Genomic DNA, 19,419 nt, shown 5'->3' with positions numbered 1-19,419 from the left:
CTGAAACATTTCTGGTCCCAAACATTTCAAATATATAATATTCAACCCATAGTATAATATATATATATACTATTATATACGTGTATTATACTATAAGTAGTATCACTTGCAGTAGCAGGGGCTTGGTGGCAATATGTTTCTGTCACCGAGTGAATTAAGTAAAATGTGTGGTTATCCATCATGGAATGCTATGCAGGAATCAGAATCAACAGACTAGATAACTACACAGTCAAATTCCACATGGACACATTTAAAAAAAACACAACACTTAGTGAATGAAATGGGAAATAAAGCAAGGCTATGGCCAGTTATATAATTACTAATTATATAAATGAAAACATTCTATGAAACAACACTATATATTTTATCATGAAAAAGACCAAAAAAATACATTCAAACACATTAGAATGGGTGCCTAAATGGGTTGGGGAGGAAGTGAAATGAGGAATGGAAATAAAAGGGAGTAAGTAAATAAAAATTAGAGAGGGGACTTGTACAACCTGAGATGAAGGTTGTACAAGATGGCCAGGCACGGTGGCTCACACCTGTAATCCCAGCACTTTGGGAGGCCCAGGCGGGTGGATCCTCTGAAGTCAGGAGTTCTAGACCAGTCCGACCAATATGGTGAACCCCCGTCTCTACTAAAAATACAAAAATCAGCCAGGCATGGTGGCGTGCACCTGTAGTTCCAGCTGCTCGGGAGGCTGAGACAGGAGAACTGGTTGAACCCGGAAGACGGAGGTTGCAGTGAGCTGAGACTGCGTCACTACACTCCAGCCTGGGCGACAGAGACTCCATCTCAAAAAAAAAAAGAGTTTTCTTGATGCCATTAATTAAGAGCTTACAACACTAATGACTTAAAAAAAAAAAAAAAAAAAAAAGAAAAGAAATCTTTTCAGTGTCAAAGCCTAAAAATCCCCTCACTCACATCACTCTGCCTCCATAAAGTACTCCCCTCACTCACATCACTCTGCCTCCATAAAGTACTCACCATGTTCTTCAAGATATGCCTGGAGTCTGTGGATAAGATCTTGCTTTATTCCCTTGGTCTCCAAACCACGAGCAAGACATTCTTGCTTTAGTTCAGCAAGCTGAGGGGAAAAAAATAAAACTTTTCCTTAGTTAACAGGATAAACATCAGTGAATAAAATGGTAGTTCCCACAAGGAAAAGAAAAAAAGAAAATGAAGTTCCATCCCAAATTACTGCCATTAATTCTACCAAGACTCTAGGTCCACAACAATGATCCATTTTCCTCTAATGATATTCAATACACAAGAAGAACTGCCTAAAAATAAACATCACACTTTAATAAAAACCTCATCTATTTGCACACCTACTGTCACAAATCTCTAGTTATTTCTAAATATTCTAAGGGGGAAAAAGGTTTTATTCCAAAGATTACTGTGGCAGCCAGCATATTGGAAGAATGAACCCTCAAGCAGAAAAATCCAATGATCTAAAAGCAGATTCTCCTTACCACTTATTATCCCAGATCCTTTATTACAATCTACCATATACATGCATACAGATCTAACCACCGTAGAATCAAGTAGATACATTAGCTAATGTCAACAATGAACCGATTAAAGGATCTATGTCAAAATGGGAAGAAATATCTAATGGTATACCCTAGAGTTCTGCTGAAGATTTTAAAATCAGTAACTTATCTAAAGATATAAAAGCTATGTTCATCAATTTTACAGACAATAAGAGGAGGAGAATTGATGTATTACGGACATAACTAAGCTTAAAAAAAAACCACAGAAACAGAAAAAAAAAAAAAAAAAACACTTCTTCAGGACTAATAATAGGCCAAAACAATGACTCAATTTAGAAGGAATAAGGTATACATATAAATTCCCACACTTAGATTCAAAACTTAAGTTATACAAAAACTGGATAAGTGAGGATTGGCTCAATAGTAACTCAAAGGATAAAGACCTCAGAATTTTAGGCAAAGAAGGTTAACAGTATGATTTGCTACCTATAAGTCATAGGTAACTGAAAGACAGACTCCATAATAAATGATGTAATGGCCTTACTGGGCTCTATATTCTTATTTTATGAAGCACAATGACATGCTGACCCAGGAGAACAAGTAGGAAAGAAAGGCTCCAGAAATTCTATATGCAGATCAACACACAGATAGATGTTTGGTCTGAAAGATGACCTTTTTTGTTTTGAAGCACAGATCTATGACCAATCAGAAGCTAGAAGGCAGATTCCTTTAGACAAAAAATTTTACAACTATGGAGTATGCTCTGCATTTCTACATTTTTCAGCCAGGGGAACATTTCATAATGAAGAGTGGAGAGTTTTTTTCTATTTTTAAAACATACCACAATGACTGGTAAAGCATTTAGTGAATGGAGCAGGCAGGCGGGGATGCTGTGAACGGAAGTGCCCAACCCAACAAGCCGAAAGCAACCTCTACTGAGGAACATGGTAGGCAATCATCCATTAAAAATTATTTTTAGGCCGGGGACAGTGGCTCACGCCTGTTACTCAGCACTTTGGGAGGCCAAGGCGGGCAGATCACCTGAGGTCAGGAGTTCAACAGCAGCCTAGCTAACATGGTGAAACCCCATCTCTACTAAAAATACAAAACTAGGCTGGGTGCGGTGCCTCACGCCTATAATCCCAGCACTTTGGGGAGCCTAGGCAGGCAGATCAACTGAAGTCACGAATTCAAGACCAACTTGGTCAACATGGTGAAACCCTGTCTCTACTAAAAATACAAATATTAGCCGGGCATGGTGGCAGGCACCTATAAATCCCAGCTATTCAGGAGGCTGAGGCAACAGAATTGCTTAAACCCAGGAGGCGGAGGTTGCAGTGAGCCGAAATCGTGCCATTGCACTCCAGCGGGTGAAAGAGTGAGACTGTCTCAAAAAAATAAATTAAAATTAAAATATAAAATACAAAACTAGTCAGGCATGGTGGCGCATGCCTGTAATCCCAGTTATTCAGGAGGCTGAGGCAGGAGAACAGCTTGAACCTGGGACGCAGAGGTTGCAGGGAGCTGAGATCCCGCCATTGCGCTCCAGCCTGGATGCCAAGAACGAAATTATGTCTCAAAAAAAAAAAAAAATTATTTTGAAGGCTTTAGCCTGTTTTTTTAAAAAAAAAAAGACTGCAGAGTGACTGGAAAGCATAGACTCTGAAGCCAGAATACTTAGGTGCGAATTCCAGTTTTACTACTTGCAACCTTATATGAATAACTTCACCTCTCTGTGCCTCAGTTTCCTTACTTGTGAAATGGGAACAATAACAGTACCTATTTCATTGGGTTGTTATGAAGATTAAGTAAAAAAAAAAATTTTTTTTTTTTTTGAGATGGAGTCTTGCTCTGGTGCCCTGGCTGGAGTACAGTGGCACGATCTCGGCTCACTGCAACCTCTGCCTTCTGGGTTCAAGCAATTCTCCTGCCTCAGCCTCCCGAGTAGCTGGGATTACAGGCGCCCGCCACGACGCCTGGCTAATTTTTGTATTTTTACTAGAGGCAGGGTTTCACCATGTTGGCCAGGCTGGTCTCGAACTCCTGACCTCAAGTGATCCACCTGCCTTGGCCTCCCAAATTTCTGGGATTACAGGTGTGAGCCATAAAAAAAAAAAAAGTATTTTTTTTTTATATATAATGAGGATCATTAGGTCAAGAGGATCATGAGGTCAAGAGATCCAGACCATCCTGGCTAGTACGGTGAAACGCTATCTCTACTAAATATATATATATATTTTGGTTTTTTTATGAGACGAAGTCTCACTGTATCACCCAGGCTGGAGTGCAGCGGCACGACCTCAGCTTCTGCAACCTCTGCCCCCCGGGTTCAAGTGATTCTCCTGCCTCAGCCTCTCGAGTAGCTGGGACTACAGGCGCACGCCACCGTACCCATTTAATTTTTGTATTTTTAGTGGAGACAGGGTTTCACCATATTGGCCAGGCTGGTCTCGAATTCCTGACCTTGTGATCCGCCTGCCTCGGCCTCCCAAAGTGTTGCAATTACAGGCATGAGCCACCGCACCCGGCCTTAAATCAAAAATTCTATAAAGCATTTAGAACAGTGCCTGACAGCTAGTAAGTGCTTTATATTTAATAAGTACTAAATCACTGGTCTCAGATTTCATAGTTTCACAAATCAATGTATTTTTATTTTCTTTATTTATTTTTAGAGACAGTGGTCTCGCCATGTTGCTCAGGCTGAACTTAAACTATTGAACTCAACTAATCCTCCCACCCCAACCTCCAGCTGTGACTACAGGTACACACCACTGTGCCCAGCTCAATGTACTTTTAAATAGATAGGCTGATAAGGTTGCTTTTTACAACATTCCAATCAGGTCATGGAGCAATACTTTTGCAATAACAATAAAAATCAATTACTACAAAAATGAGCGCACACTTGGATATTGCAGTGTTATCCAACTGCTATAAAACTTTCTAAAAGCTTACACTCAATTTTTGTATTTATCTCACCACTAACCAGGAACAGCTAGTTCATGGACCAGCAGAGGCCTGTGAACCATACCTTAAATAACATTATAAGTCATCTTTAATGTCCATTTATTAAGTAAGAATCTTGATTTTAGTGGTTCATGGTCCCTTGTGAGGCCAAAGCAGGAGGACTACCTGAACCCAGAAGTTTGAGACCAGCCTGGGCAACACCATGAGATGCCATCTCTATTTTAAAAAAAAAAGGTTTTTTGGTCGGGAATGGTGGCTCACGCCTTTGGGAGTGATCCCAGCTCCTTGGGAGGCCGAGGCAGGCGGATCATGAAGTCAAGAGATTGAAACCATCCTGGCTAGCATGGTGAAACCCTGTCTCTACTAAAAATACAAAAAAAAAAAAAATTAGCTGGGTGTGATGGGGGACACCCGTAGTCCCAGCTACTCGGGAGACTGAGGCAGGAGAATAGCGTGAACCTGGGAGGCGGAGCTTGCAGTGAGCCGAGATCGTACCACTGCATTTCAGCCTGGGTGACAGAGCGAGACTCCGTCTCCAAAAAAGGAATTTTTTTTTTAAAAGAATCTTGTTCTTTCTTACGCTGATACTTTATTTTCTTTCCACTTCCTGGAGAACAAGTCTTCTGATTTTAATTACACTTTAAATTTTTTGTTAGTTTGTTATAAAAGTATTACGTTCACTGTAGAATAGTTAGAAAATTCTGAAAAGTTTAGAGGAAAATAAAAGTCATATGTAATCCCAGCACTTACAGATCACTTAACATTTACATATATAATTTGTAGGGAGGTGTGAGCCACTGCATTCAGCCTACATACAGCTTTTACATAATGTTGTATTACTTCTTTTGTTATATAGTGAGTTCTTCTCATATACTAGGACATTATTTTAAAAGGGAAACAGAGGCTGGGCATGGTGGCTCTTGCCTGTAGTCCCTGCACGTTGGAAGGCTGAGGCAGGAGGACAGCTTTGAGCCCAGGAGTTCAAGAACAGCCTGGGCAATAGAGTGACACCCTGTTCCTAAAAAAAAAAAAAAATTTTTTTTTTAATTAGTCACACAAGGTAGCACATGCCTGTGGTCCCAGCTACTAGGGAAGCCAAGGTGGGAGGAACGCTTGAACCGGGGAGGTCAAGGCTGCTGTATCACTGTGATCACACCATTGTACTCCAGCCTGGACAACACAGCGATACCTAGCCTCAAAAGAATGAATGAATGAATGAGAAACAGATTAATAAAAACATAAAATAGCTGAAAATGATGTCATTTCTTTTTGCACATATTTCAGCACAATTACATTAGCAGAACTAAATAAAACCTTTTAAAACTTAAAATAGGGGCCGGGCGCTGTGGCTCACGCCTGTAATCCCAGCACTTTGGGAAGCCGAGGCGGGCGGATCACGAGGTCAGGAGATCGAGACCATCCTGGCTAACACGGTGAAACCCCGTCTCTACTAAAAATGCAAAAAATTAGCCGGGCGTGGCGGCGGGCGCCTGTAGTCCCAGCTATTTGGGAGGCTGAGGCAGGAGAACGGCGGGAACCTGGGAGGCGGAGCTTGCAGTGAGCCAAGATCGTGCCACTGTACTCCAGCCTCGGCAACTGAGCAAGACTCTGTTTCAAAAAAAAAAAAAAAAAAACTTAAAATAGGACTAACATAAAATCTTACCCCATTTTTCTAAATTGATTTGATTTGATTTGAAATGTTTTGACTCCAGCACTTTGGGAGGCTGGAGGTAGGCGGATCACTTGAGTCCAGGAGTTCGAGACCAGCCTGGCCAACATGTTAAAACCCCATCCCTACTAAAAATACAAAAACAGGCAGGCGTGGTGGCATGTGCCTGTAGTCCCAGCTACTGGAGGGGCTAAGGCTGGAGGATGGCCTGAGTCCAAGAAGTCAAGGTTGCAGTGAGCTGAGATCATGCCACTGCACTCCAGCCTGGGTGACAAAGGGAGACCCTGTCTCAAAACAAACAAAAAATATTTTAACAGGTATACTGAATGAATTGTATGGTATGTGAATTATATCTCAGTAAGGCTACTGAAGAAAAAAAAAATCAGCCAAGCATAGTCGCATGTGCCTACAGTCCCAGCTACTAAGGTGGCTGAGGTGGAAAGATCACTTGGATCTGGGAGGCTGAGGCTGCAATGAGCCATGATCATGCCACTGCACTCCAGCCTGGGCAACATAGCAAGACCTTGTCCCAAGAAGAAAATAAACAAACAAACAAAAAAAACAGCTAGGTAGGCAGAGTGGTTCACATCTGTCATCCTAGTACTTTGGGAGGTCGACACAGGAGGATCACTTGAGCCTAGGAGTTCAAGACCAGTCTGGGCAACACAGTGAGACCCTGTCTCTCAAAAAACAAAAAACTCGCTGAGCAAGGTAGTGCACACTTGTAGTCCTAGCTACTCTGGAGGCTAAGGCAGGGGCATCACTTGAGTCCAGGAGGCTGAGGCTACAGTAAGCCATGATCACACCACTGCACTCCAGTCTGGGTGACAGAGGGGAGACCCTGTCTCAAAAAAAAAAAAAAGTTATAGAACATTCTATATAGGACACTAACATTAATGTAAAAAATAATAGGCCGGGCACGGTGGCTCAAGCCTGTAATCCCAGCACTTTGGGAGGCCGAGACGGGCGGATCACGAGGTCAGGAGATAGAGACCATCCTGGCTAACACGGTGAAACCCCGTCTCTACTAAAAAATACAAAAAATTAGCCGGGCGAGATGGCAGGCGCCTGTAGTCCCAGCTACTCGGGAGGCTGAGGCAGGAGAATGGCATAAACCTGGGAGGCGGAGCTTGCGGTGAGCCGAGATCGCGCCACTGCACTCCAGCCTGGGTGACAGAGCGAGACTCCGTCTCAAAAAAAAATAAAATAAAATAAATAATAATAATAATACACACATATCTCTGTATAACGTATATAAACAAGATGTCTGGAGAAGAAACAGGTAAGTTAACACTGGTTGAATCTGAGAAGAGGAAGCTAGTTCGGGAAAAGTGTAGGAAAGAAACTTTTTACCATATACTCTTGTGAACCTATGCATGATTACCCATTCAAATAATTTTTTAAATCTTATTTTTCAGGGTCAATAAAGCATTCTCTATTCTACCTATCCAACCCACAGAGAAAGGACATACCAACTTACCCCCATAATACATTTGACATTAATCATGCATTGCCCTGTGATTTCTATTTATGTTTATTTTGACTCAGGGTTTTGCTGTTCCCCAGACTGGAATACAGCAGCGTGATCAAGGCTCACTGCAGCCTTGACCTCTGGGGCTCAAACAATCCTCCTGCCTCAGCCTCCTATATAGCTGGGACCACAGGTGTGTGCCACCACAGCCAACTAATTTTTTGATTTCCTGTAGAGATGAGGTCTCAACTATGTTGCCCAGGCTGTTCTTAAACTCCTGGGCTCAAGTGATCTTCCTGCCTCAGCCTCCCAAAGTGTTGGTTAGGATTATAGGCATGAGACACCGTGCCCAGCTTGCCCTGTGATTTCTTCTAATTAATTGATCTTGAATTTTTTTTTTTTTTTTGAGACGGAGTCTCGCTCTGTCGCCCGGGCTGGAGTGCAGTGGCCGGATCTCAGCTCACTGCAAGCTCCGCCTCCCGGGTTTACGCCATTCTCCTGCCTCAGCCTCCCGAGTAGCTGGGACTACAGGCGCCCACCACCTCGCCCAGCTAGTTTTTTGTATTTTTTAGTAGAGACGGGGTTTCACCGTGTTAGCCAGGATGGTCTCGATCTCCTGACCTCGTGATCCGCCCGTCTCGGCCTCCCAAAGTGCTGGGATTACAGGCGTGAGCCACCGTGCCTGGCGTGAATTTTTTTTTTTTTTGAGACTCAGTTTTGCCCTTGTCACTCAGGCTGGAGTACAGTGGCACAATCTTGGCTCACTGCAACATCCGTCTCTCCAGTTCAAGCAATTCTGCTTCAGCCTCCCGAGTGGCTGGGATTACAGGCACACACCACCATGCCAAGCTAATTTTGTATTTTTAGAAGAGATGGGATTTCACCATGTTGGTCAGGCTGGTCTTGAACTCCTGACCTCAGATGATCTTCCCACCTCGGCCTCTCAAAGGGCTGGGATTACAGGTGTGAGCCACCACACCTGGCCAAATTTTGATTTAAAATATTTTATCAGAAATATTTTTCACATTGGCTAGGCGTGGTGGCTCACGCCTGTATTCCCAGCACTTTGGGAGGCCAAGGCGGGTGGATCACCTGAAGTCAGGAGTTCAAGACCAGCCTGACCAACGTGGTGAAACCCTGTCTCTACTAAAAATACAAAAATTAGCTGGGCGTGGTGGCAGGCACCTGTAATCCCAGCTACTCGGGAGGCTGAGGCAGGAGAAGAAGGGCTTGAGCCCAGGAGGCAGAGGTTGCAGTGAGCCGAAACTACGCCATTGCACTCCAGCCTGGGTGACAGAGCAAGAGTCCGTCTCAAAAAAAAAAAAAAAAAGAAATCATCTTTTTCATGTTATGTCAACGTATAGTTTGTAAATTCTTTGAAGGCAGAAATGTTTTATATCACCTATAACATATATGATAGGAACTCAAAATCTTTACAAGGAACCTAAATGGTTGGTATTACAATTAGGCTTAAAGAAATTCAATAACTTGCTTAAATATCACACAGCTTGGCCAGATGTGGTGGCTCATACCTGTAATCCCATTACTTTGGGAGGCTGAGGTGGGAGGACTGCTCAAAGCCAGGAGTTTGAGGCCAGCCTGGGCAACACAGGGAGACTTGGTGTCTACAGAAAATTAAAAAACACAACAGTTCAGGTGTGGTGATGTGCCCCTGTAGTCCCACCTCCTGGGTGGGAGCAGGGGCTGAGGTGGATCACTTGAGTCCAGGAAGACTGAGGCTGCAGTGACCCCTGATTATGCCACTACACTCCAGCCTGGGAGAAAAAGCAAGACACTGTCTCAAAAAACAAACAAACAAACCACAGCTTGTAAATAGTAGGCCAATATACCAGCTCAAGTATCTCTCATTTATGCCCAATATTAACTGCCAAAGTCTTGGCACTTCTTTCTTTCATTCTCTTCTCCTCAGCCTCCTTGCTAGCTCTTCTTCCACCCAAACCTGTAAATATTCACTAAGATTCCTTCTTTGCGCCTCTTGTCATTCCACTTATATCAAAGGCTAATTCACTTCCTGATCTCAATCAGTAGCAAAGTTTATCAGCATTATCTTTAAAATATATTCAGAATCAAACCCTTCTCACCACTGCAAACGCTACTACTCTAGTCTTTCTTTCATACAGATTATTGTCAATACTCTTCAGCCCTTGCCTCACTACAACTTATTCTCAACAAAGTAACAGTGATCCTTTGAAAATTTAAGTCAGAACATGCCACTCCTCTAGTCAAACATCATACACTGGTTTCCTATCTCACTAAGGGTAAAAGGCTGAATCCTATCACCTAAAAGGTCCTACAAGTTTGCCCTCCCCTACCATTATCTAATTACCATCGCTCACTCTGATAAGCCAAACTGGTCTTGTACTATTCCTCTAACACTTTGCACATAGCTAATTCCTTCACCTCCTTAAAGTCTTTTTGTAATCATCTCCTTGTTAATGAGGCCTTCCCCAGTCACCCTACTTAAAATTACCATACCCTTCCCATTGTACTCCCTATTCCTTTCTCCTATTTTTCTCTATGTGCCTCATCAATCACCATTTGACATACCATAAATTTTACTTTTTATTTTGCCTTCCCTCAGTAAAATACAAGCTCTATGAGAGCAAGGATTTTGTCTGTCTTGTTCACTGCTGTATCTCTGGCACCCACAGTAACTGGGACATGGCAGGTGCTCCATATTTTCTGAATAAACCAAGTCTGCATCATCAAACCAGCTCTTGAGTGAAAGACCCACGTTTCCAACTGACTACCTGACATCTCCAAATGGATGTCCCACAGACACTTAAGCCTCAAACTGAACTTATCTCTTCTGCACAAAACTGGCTTCTTCTCCTCCCAACCCAGACTAAAGGTATCACTGCCCAAACCCTGGAGTCATCTTTCATTCTTCCCGTATCTAACTGATCCATAAATACTTGAAATTCTACTACATCCTAAATGTCTTTCAAATTCATTCCCATTCTTTTGAACTCTTGACATGCTTATTCACTCGACAAATCATTATTGAGCGCCTACTGTGTATCAAGTATTATCTTGGATACAGGGAAACAATCATGAGCAAAAGAGAGAGTCCTTTCCCATTCGGAGCTTACAATCTTGCAGGGAGGGAACAAGCCAATCATTGATCAGATAGTGTTTGTTGATTTTTTTTTTTTGAGACAGAGTCTCACTCTGTTGCTCAGACTTGGAGTGCAATGGTGCGATCTCAGCTCCTGTAACCTCTGCCTCCCGGGTTCAAGCGATTCTCCTGTCTCAGTTTCCCGAGTAGCTGGGGTTTCAGGTGCGCACCACCAGGCCTGGCTAATTTTGGTATTTTTAGTAGAGACGGGGTTTCACCACGTTGGTCAGACTGGTCTTGAACTCCTGACCTCATGATCCGCCCACCTCGGCCTCCCAAAGTGCTGGGATTACAGGCATGAGCCACTGCGCCCGGCATGTTCAGCTGATTTTTAAAGAACATACAGGGTCCTATGAAACTATATAAAAAGTGGCCTGACCATGTGTGTGGATAGAACAGAGAAAGCTTCCTTGGGTAAATAATATTTGAGTGAAACACCTGAAAGGGGTGTAGTAACTAATTAGATAAAGGTGTTAGGGAGGAAGGCTGGCAGAAGTACTACAGCCAAAAGAAAACTCCAACTGCAGCATATGTGAAGGTTCTGGGTTGAGGTAAGAAGGAGAAGCAGTGTACGATGATTAAGAACAGGAATTCTGGAGACAGGCTGCCTGGATTTGTTTTTGTTGTTTTTTTTTTTGAGACGGAGTTTCACTTTTGTTGCCCAGGCTGGAGAGCAATGGCGCCATCTCGGCTCACCGCAACCTCCGCCTATCAGGTTCAGGCGATTCTCCTGCCTCAGCCTCCCGAGTAGCTGGGATTACAGGCATGCGCCACCACGCCCAGCTAATTATGTATTTTTAGTAAAGACGGGGTTTCTGCATATTGGTCAGGCTGGTCTCGAACTCCCGACCTCAGGTGATCCACCCACCTCAGCCTCCCAAAGTACTGGGATTACAGGCGTGAGCCACCGCGCCCAGCCTGCTTGGATTTAATATACCACATACTAGCTGTGCAACCTAAGGCAAGTTACTCAGTTACTCTCTCTGAGCTACAGTTTTTCTGATTTTCAAATGAGGATAATACAGGTATTTACCTTATGGGGTTATTATGAGAATTAAATCAGTGCATGCAAATGGCTTCAAACAGTGCTTTGCCACATAATAAATGCTAAGTGTTAGCAACTGATGAAGACAACCATTCTGAAGAAATGAAATAAAATAAGGCCGCAGTAGTTGAAGTGTTAGTAACTATGCTGCAGAGACTGGCAGGGACACAATTTAAAGGTTTTAAGCAGGGGAATGACTCTAAAAATAAACATCTAAGTGGTGAAATCACTCCCCCTACAAATCCCATCTGCCAACAGAATACAAGCTGATCACATCAAGCTCTTCCTTTCAAACTTCCAAAGGCTCCCAGCCCTACTTATTACATGACAAAGGCCAGAATTCCTTATACAACTTAGAAAGCCCTTTTCAACATCACTCTTGATTTACCTTTATAGTTTACCTATTTTCCTTTCCAAACTATCTTCAACTGCCAATGTATTTCCTCACTTCACTTTTCAATACAAATGTCTCACTATTCTCAACACTCTGACACCACTACCGCTTTCTCCTCTCCTCTGCAATAGTTCCTTTTCTGATGTTTGACTGGATATCTGATACTGTTACAGTTCAAGCCATTTTCCTTTTTTTTTTTTTTTTTTTTGAGGCGGAGTCTCGCTTTGTCGCCCGGACTGGAGTGCAGTGGCCGGATCTCAGCTCACTGCAAGCTCCACCTCCCGGGTTTACGCCATTCTCCTGCCTCAGCCTCCCAAGTAGCTGGGACTACAGGCGCCCGCCACCTCGCCCGGCTAGTTTTTTTTTGTATTTTTAGTAGAGACGGGGTTTCACCATGCTAGCCAGGATGGTCTCGATCTCCTGACCTCGTGATCCGCCCGTCTCGGCCTCCCAAAGTGCTGGGATTACAGGCTTGAGCCACCGCGCCCGGCCGCCATTTTCATCCACAGTTCAATCTCTCTTTCCAAATGTGTTAGAATGGGCCAGGTGCGGTGGCTCATGCCTATAATCCCAGCACTTTGGGAGGCCGAGGCAAGAGGATCACCTGAGGTCAGTAGTTCAAGTCCAGCCGGGCCAACAACATGGTAAAACCCGGTCTCTACTAAAAATACAAAAATTAGCCAGGCATGGTGGCACATGCCTATAATCCCAGCTACTCCGGAAGCTGAGGCATGAGAATCGCTTGAACCTGTGAGGCGGAGGGTGCAGTGAGCCAAGATCTTGCCACTGCACTCCAGCCTGGGCGACAGAGCAAAACTCCATCTCAATGAAAAAAAAAAAAAAAAAAAGAATGCATTTCTACAAAATCCTCAGAAATTTGCTGTTGATATGACATTACATATCAACTCAGATACATACTATGTTTCCTTCCTGCTTCAAAGGTATTCCCTTCCCCTGAAGTTCCATACCAAAGCGCAAAATTCTCTTTATGACAATGGAGATTTTTTTTCTTTTCTTTTCTTTTTTTTTGAGACAAGGTCTCCCTTTGTCACCCAGGCTGAAGTGCAGTGGAGCAATTATCACACAGCTCACCGTAGCCTTGGCCTTCCAGGCTCAAGCAATCCTCCCACCTCAGCCTCTTGAGGAGCTGGGACTACAGGTGTGCGCCACCATGCCCAGCTAATTTTTTAATTTTTTGTAGAAACAGGGTCTCACTATGTTGCCTAAGCTGGTCTCAAACTCCTGGCCTCCACCTCCCAAAGAGTTGGGATTAGAGGTGTGGATCACTGGGCCCAGCCAAGATTTTTTTTAAAGGCAATAAAACCCCAAGTCAACCCAGAAGTCAGGATCATTGCATCAAGATCGCCAGTGAAACATTAACTGCCCTAAAAATCAGAATCAAAGGCATGAGTTCTTTTTTTCTTTTCGAGACGGAGTCTCACTGTCCCCCAGGCAGGAGTGCAGTGCACCATCTCGGCTCACTGCAACCTCCATCCCGGGCTCAAGCGATCTTGTGCCTCAGCCTCCTCAGTAGCTGGGACTATAGGCACTTGCCACCACACCTGGCTAATTTTCGCGTTTTTGGTAGAGGCGGGGTTTCACCATGTTGCCCAGGCTGGTCTCGAACTCCTGGCCTCAAGCAATCCACCCGCCTCGGCCTCCCAAAGTGCTAGGATTATAGGTGTGAGCCACCACGCCCAGCCAAAGGCATGAGTTCTTAACCAGAGGTCCATGGACTCCTCAGGGCTACAAGGTAGTTTTATGAAGCCCCTCAAACTGCATGCAAAATATGTGTACATGCCTTTTTCTGGGGAGAGGGTCCATACCTTTCATCAGAGTTTCAAAGATATCTGTGACCTCCAAAAGGTTAAGAAGTGCTCTAGAGAAAAAGCAAAGACAAGCAAATGTGATTAAAGAGCGAGTCCTTTTTAGGCTGTCAGGAATGCCTAATGTTCTCTTAGACTGTAACACTAAAATCAGGTCAGAGGACTTTATGTAAAAGTTACTTATCCAAATACAAATTTAACATAGACCTGACAAATACAGATTTGATGAAAGGAGGAACTCCATAAACCAACACAATCTATAAATGCAAGTAAGTCATCGGGCAGCTGGTGACTTACTCCAGGGATTTCAAAAATAGGACAAATAGGAAGAAAATATTAGCTCTTCTATTCATAGTTCCTTTTTATCTCATTCAAAAATTCCTTTTCTGTGTATGTTTTATAACAGTACGGAAGTATACAATTTCTATAAGTACAGTATATATACACAAAGTGGAGATGATTGCTCAATTTTTTTTTTTTCTCATCACAATATCAGGAGACCACTGATATAATCTATGCATTTCAGTACCATCAAGTTAACAATAACTCCAGAATAACACAAAAATCCACTAATAGAGTTTAGAATCCAAGTGTAAGAAAAACACCAGCTTTCACAGAAAGACTAATTGGGGTCAACTAACAAGTGACTAAAGAAGGGTCCTCTCCCTACCCTTACTACCTTTAAGCTTTCTTAAACAACAACAACAACAAAAACAAAACAAAACAAAAAAAACTCTTCAAGCTTTAAAGGATCACTTTTCAGTTTCAGCTATATCAGCCTGGTTTGTCCAAAGCATGTAATGAGAAAACTACTTGTGAAACCACAATCAAGATTATCTTAATTTACCCTTAAAGAAAATACTTTTTAAACTTTTCTTCTTTTTAATATATTTTCAACGTTTTTATATATCTAAATGTGAGAAAACTACCAAGATTCTCATAAGACAATTTAAAACAGCTTCTGTGATTCGGTGTCAGCCAATGGTAACACCAGGAGATGCAGGGCCCATCCGAGATATGAAATGGAAAAGAGATAATCTTAACCTTGGAACTGTTTTTCCCAAATATTGCAGGTATGAGTTCTCTCTGGTGGTAGAGGAGATGGTGTGTGAGGAAGGCTGGCGGGCCGAGAGCCGCGTAAGAGAACTCGAAAACTTTTAAATCTGAGGTGTCTGTACTTCTACTATTCTCAAGGTCTCCTCAATCCCAGGCTTCTAAGGCGAGACCGATCTTTTCTGAGAGGCCTCTCCCCGGTTTCAAAATTCGGCCCGGGGGCATAATCCCACCTAGAAAAGGGGAGTGGAAGTATTTTCTGAGTGTCTGGGACCTATTTAGAGGAAAATACACAAAAATGCCACCATTTGCTAACAGGTGAATCTCAGCTTCGGACGACAGACAGGAAACATCATCCCAGGGAAGAAAAACGGATCCTGGGTCCGACATGGGGCAAAAAGGAGGGACCAACTGACGTAATGTAGCCCTGAAAAGCAACGAGGAGTATAACAGGTAGAAGGCACTTACACAACCCGATGGGGAAGGATGACGGACGATACAACGACGAAGGGAGCAAAAATAACAAATAAATATAGCAGTAAAACCGTGAGGAGAAATGGGAAATTAGGGAAGGCGTAGTGTGGAAGGGTGGCACAAAAGAGATACAGTGGGAGCCGAAAAACGAAGTGGAAAAGGCTGCAAAGACAACACGTAGGAGAAGGCGCAAGCCACCCTGTAGAATTCAGTTTCTAGAAAAGTCCAACTCAGCCCTTCCCCGATTCACTGTACCTTCAGCTTATGGAGCTCCACCGTTTCGGTCGCCATCTTGTTACCCCTCACTCCACTAGGCCCCCACCCGCTGCCTCCGCCTCCAGGAGCTCCCGCCTTAGGCGTAGAGATGCAAGACTGACCAATCGTTGTCACTCTTGCTCCCACGCCATACCATCAACTCTTCCCATTGGTCAATAGCTGACGCCGTTCTCACTTCTCTAGGCAGCTTTCCCCACCGCTTTCAAAAGGTGGAACAGGGAAAGGGGCGGGCATTGTATCTTGAGAACGACAGAAATGGAAACCAACTGTGCATCGCATTACAGATCACCAACCAATGGGTGGTGGCAGCGCTGATTCTGTTCCCCCAATAGGAAAGGGGCAGACGGGGAGGCGTTACTTCCTGGAGACTTCAGGTGTGGTAGCCGGCGCTGCGCCCGTAGCTGGGACGGGGATCTGAGCTGGCAGGTAGGGGCTGCGAAGACCGTAAGGGTTGCTGAGGAAAAATGGTGGGAGACGAAAGGGGCGCCGAGGAAGCGGTGACCTAAATATTGAGAGGGGAGCGCTGAAGGGAGCCCTGAAAAAACCGACGAACGTGAGGAGGAACCTGGGAGGGGCATGGGGCGGGCTTAAGGAACTGGCGGTGGGGCTGGGGCGGGCAACAGCTGCTTCCTAACCAGACATCATCAGCTTAAGAGCTACCACAATTTTAAAGAACCGAGTTCAGATAATAATCACTGCCGCCCCTGGAGTCAGAGCCAAGACTCCATCTCTCCAGGCGTTGAGCTCAGGTCCCTTCCGAACCCAGTCCAGAAGCCATGGGCAAGTTGTCGTGCCCCACGCTTGAGAGAAGTAATGGGGATGCTGACTGCTTACATGCCACGGAGGTGTGAGAGAAGGTGGACAAGCCCCAGAGAACAAAGTGGGGACCAGAGTGAGCTTTACTCTGTCATCCCTTCTTAGTGGTTCTTTGATGATTCCATGACTTTCTCCTGGAATACTGGGTGTGCGTGACCTCTTCATGGTTATTAACTTCTTCAGGAAAGTTAGATACTCCTATTTCCCTCGCTCACTGAAGGGAGTGCCCCAAGTCTACATACACCTTCATGTTACAGTTGAAGTGTAAAGATCAGAGCAAAAATGACTATGTCTCTAAAATGTAGTAAGGACTCTTCTTGTCTTTTAAAGTTTTCCCCAAGTTTTCAGTTTTTATTTTCTGCATGATGGGTAAGTTCTTCATTCCCAGTAGAGTTCAGTCAGGGAATTGGGGCTGAGAGACAGCTGGGAGAAAGCTCAAAGAGGGGTTGAGAAAAAACTGAGTTGGACTCCTGCCTGATCCCCCATTATGGCTAGGATGAATGTGGGGGTGGCACACAGCGAAGTAAACCCCAACACTCGAGTGATGAATAGCCGAGGCATCTGGCTGGCCTACATCATCTTGGTAGGACTGCTGCATGTGGTTATACTCAGCATCCCCTTCTTCAGCATTCCTGTTGTCTGGACCCTGACCAACGTCATCCATAACCTGGTGAGCACTAAACCACAGCCTTGTACCCACCCCAGGGTTTCCCGACCAAAAGCAAAATAAAATCACCAATTGTTTGGGGATTTACGTGTTCCTTTTGGGATCTTAACATAATTCTTTGACTGAAGAACTACTTTCTGCCCCTCACACTGCCACCTTCCCTGTTCCCAGGCTATGTATGTCTTCCTTCATACGGTGAAAGGGACACCCTTTGAGACTCCTGACCAAGGAAAGGCTCGGCTACTGACATACTGGGAGCAAATGGACTATGGGCTCCAGTTTACCTCCTCCCGCAAGTTCCTCAGCATCTCTCCTATTGTGCTGTGAGTCTATGGGGGAAATGAGGATATGCTGGGTTAGAAAGAGCTCCAAGAGCCAGGTAGAAAGGCCCATAGGGAAGCTGTTAAAAAACAGACTACCCATCTAAAACCCTTTGAAGATACTAAGGTATACTAGTTCTAAGTCTACAGAGAGCGGTAAAATGTAGAAGTCAATGCTGTAATCAAGCATTCCTTGCTGCCTCCTTGGTAGTAAGGAAATGAAGGGACTTAGAAAAGATAAGTGCCAAATAAAACCAAATGATTTTACACTGCCAAAATAAGTAAATCAAGGCAGAACTAATAGTAATATTCAAAAACACTGTAGGGAGTGGAAGCAAAGAGGACTCTTAACAGTCATACAGACAAATAGCTTCAGCCGTCATTTGCCATGTCATTAACAATTAACGGCCGGGCGCGGTGGCTCAAGCCTGTAATCCCAGCACTTTGGGAGGCCGAGACGGGTGGATCACGAGGTCAGGAGATCGAGACCATCCTGGCTAACACAGTGAAACCCCGTCTCTACTAAAAAATACAAAAAACTAGCCGGGCGTGGTGGCGGGCGCCTGTAGTCCCAGCTACTCGGGAGGCTGAGGCAGGAGAATGGCGTAAACCCGGGAGGCGGAGCTTGCAGTGAGCTGAGATCCGGCCACTGCACTCCAGCCCAGGCAACAGAGCGAGACTCCGTCTCAAAAAAAAAAAAAAAAAAATTAACAGGTACTGACTTATAGTCTCCAGTTAAAGGTGCTATCTCCTGAATCCCAAAGTAAATGCTGTTGATATAGCTGGAATAGTTTTAGATACTCTAGAACAGTAAATATACAGTAAAACTGGTCATTTAAAATAGAAGAGAAAGAGCAGGGCACTGTGGTGCATGCCTGGAGTCCCAGCTACCTGGGAGGCTATGGCAGGATTGTTTGAGCCCAGGAATTTGAGGTTGTACTGCACGTATCACACCTGTGAATAGCCATTGCACTCCAACTGGGAAACATAGTGAGAACTGTCTCTTTAAAAAAAAAAAAAAAAGAAAGAAAGAATATGGATAGGGAAGGCCAACCTCACTCACCCTATTTTTTTCTCTCCCCAGCTATCTCCTGACCAGCTTCTATACCAAGTATGATGCTGCTCACTTCCTCATCAACACAGCCTCATTGCTCAGTGTACTGCTGCCGAAGTTGCCCCAGTTCCATGGGGTTCGTGTCTTTGGCATCAACAAATACTGAGGGATGGGTTTTGGGACAGCTCCATGGGCATGGGGAAGGCAGTGAAACAGAGGACTATAAAACATCCTTCTCTTATTCTCTATACTGTCTTCTACACCTTGAAAGCGTGAGACCTATACAACCTTTCCCAGACTCCCAAGAAGAGAAGAGATTGGCAAATGGGGCTCCTGGGCCTAGTCCTGCCAGCGGCAAGTTTCTTTGAATCAGGAAGGCAGGTGAGGTAAGGGCCAAATCACTCTCCTCCATAGCAGGAAGCCATTTGGGCAGCTTGTTCGGTGATTACATCTTTCCATATCTTCTACACCTACCACCTTCCAGCTCTGTTTTGCTGTGTATTTTTCTTATAATAATTTTTTCCAGCTATAGCTGCAGTTTAATCAGCAGGAAGGGCAGAGAGCTGTCCTCATAAGGCTGGGGGTAGGAAGATGGAATACTGACCTAATGTATAAAACTTAAAACAATTCTCCAGTCCCCTCTCCTTTGGTCCAGTAGGAGGTGCCCTTCACTCTAAGCTTAACACTTCGTAGGGAAGGGATTCTCAAATGAGAAAAAGGGCTCCAGTTGTATGGGCAAAAAAGAGGGGAG

The 19,419-nt window shown here is 44.2% G+C and overlaps 2 protein-coding genes across 5 annotated transcripts in view; one reads left to right on the top strand and one right to left on the bottom strand.

Moving 5' to 3' along the window:
* Positions 1–16,095, bottom strand: part of SARNP (SAP domain containing ribonucleoprotein) — a 68,036-nt gene extending 51,941 nt beyond the window's left edge. For 2 of the 4 annotated variants that reach the window (XR_004439820.1, XM_033221762.1), the window contains exons 1-2: positions 15,791–16,080; positions 992–1,091 (exon numbers count right to left, since the gene is read on the bottom strand). Coding sequence is in view for 2 of the 4 variants with exons in the window: in XM_033221762.1 (XP_033077653.1) it covers positions 992–1,091; positions 15,791–15,826 (136 nt within the window). In the remaining 2 variants the exon portion in view is untranslated. Of the gene's footprint in view, positions 1–991; positions 1,092–15,790 lie in introns of all 4 variants that reach the window. The other 2 variants (XR_004439821.1, XM_033221763.1) reach the window with 2 other exon arrangements.
* ORMDL2 (ORMDL sphingolipid biosynthesis regulator 2) lies at positions 16,046–19,298 on the top strand. Its single transcript, XM_033221768.1, has 4 exons — positions 16,046–16,237; positions 17,123–17,297; positions 17,466–17,617; positions 18,699–19,298. The coding sequence occupies exons 2-4, from the start codon at positions 17,124–17,126 to the stop codon at positions 18,832–18,834; spliced, it is 462 nt and encodes a 153-aa protein (XP_033077659.1). The 5' UTR covers positions 16,046–16,237; position 17,123; the 3' UTR covers positions 18,835–19,298.
* The last annotated feature ends 121 nt before the right edge of the window (positions 19,299–19,419 follow it).

This window comes from Trachypithecus francoisi, unplaced genomic scaffold (assembly GCF_009764315.1).
Source record: "Trachypithecus francoisi isolate TF-2019V2 unplaced genomic scaffold, Tfra_2.0 Lachesis_group11, whole genome shotgun sequence".
NCBI classification, from domain to species: Eukaryota; Metazoa; Chordata; class Mammalia; order Primates; family Cercopithecidae; genus Trachypithecus; species Trachypithecus francoisi.
Note: the sequence above shows the minus strand (reverse complement) of the source record. Positions and strands in the feature narration are given on the sequence as shown.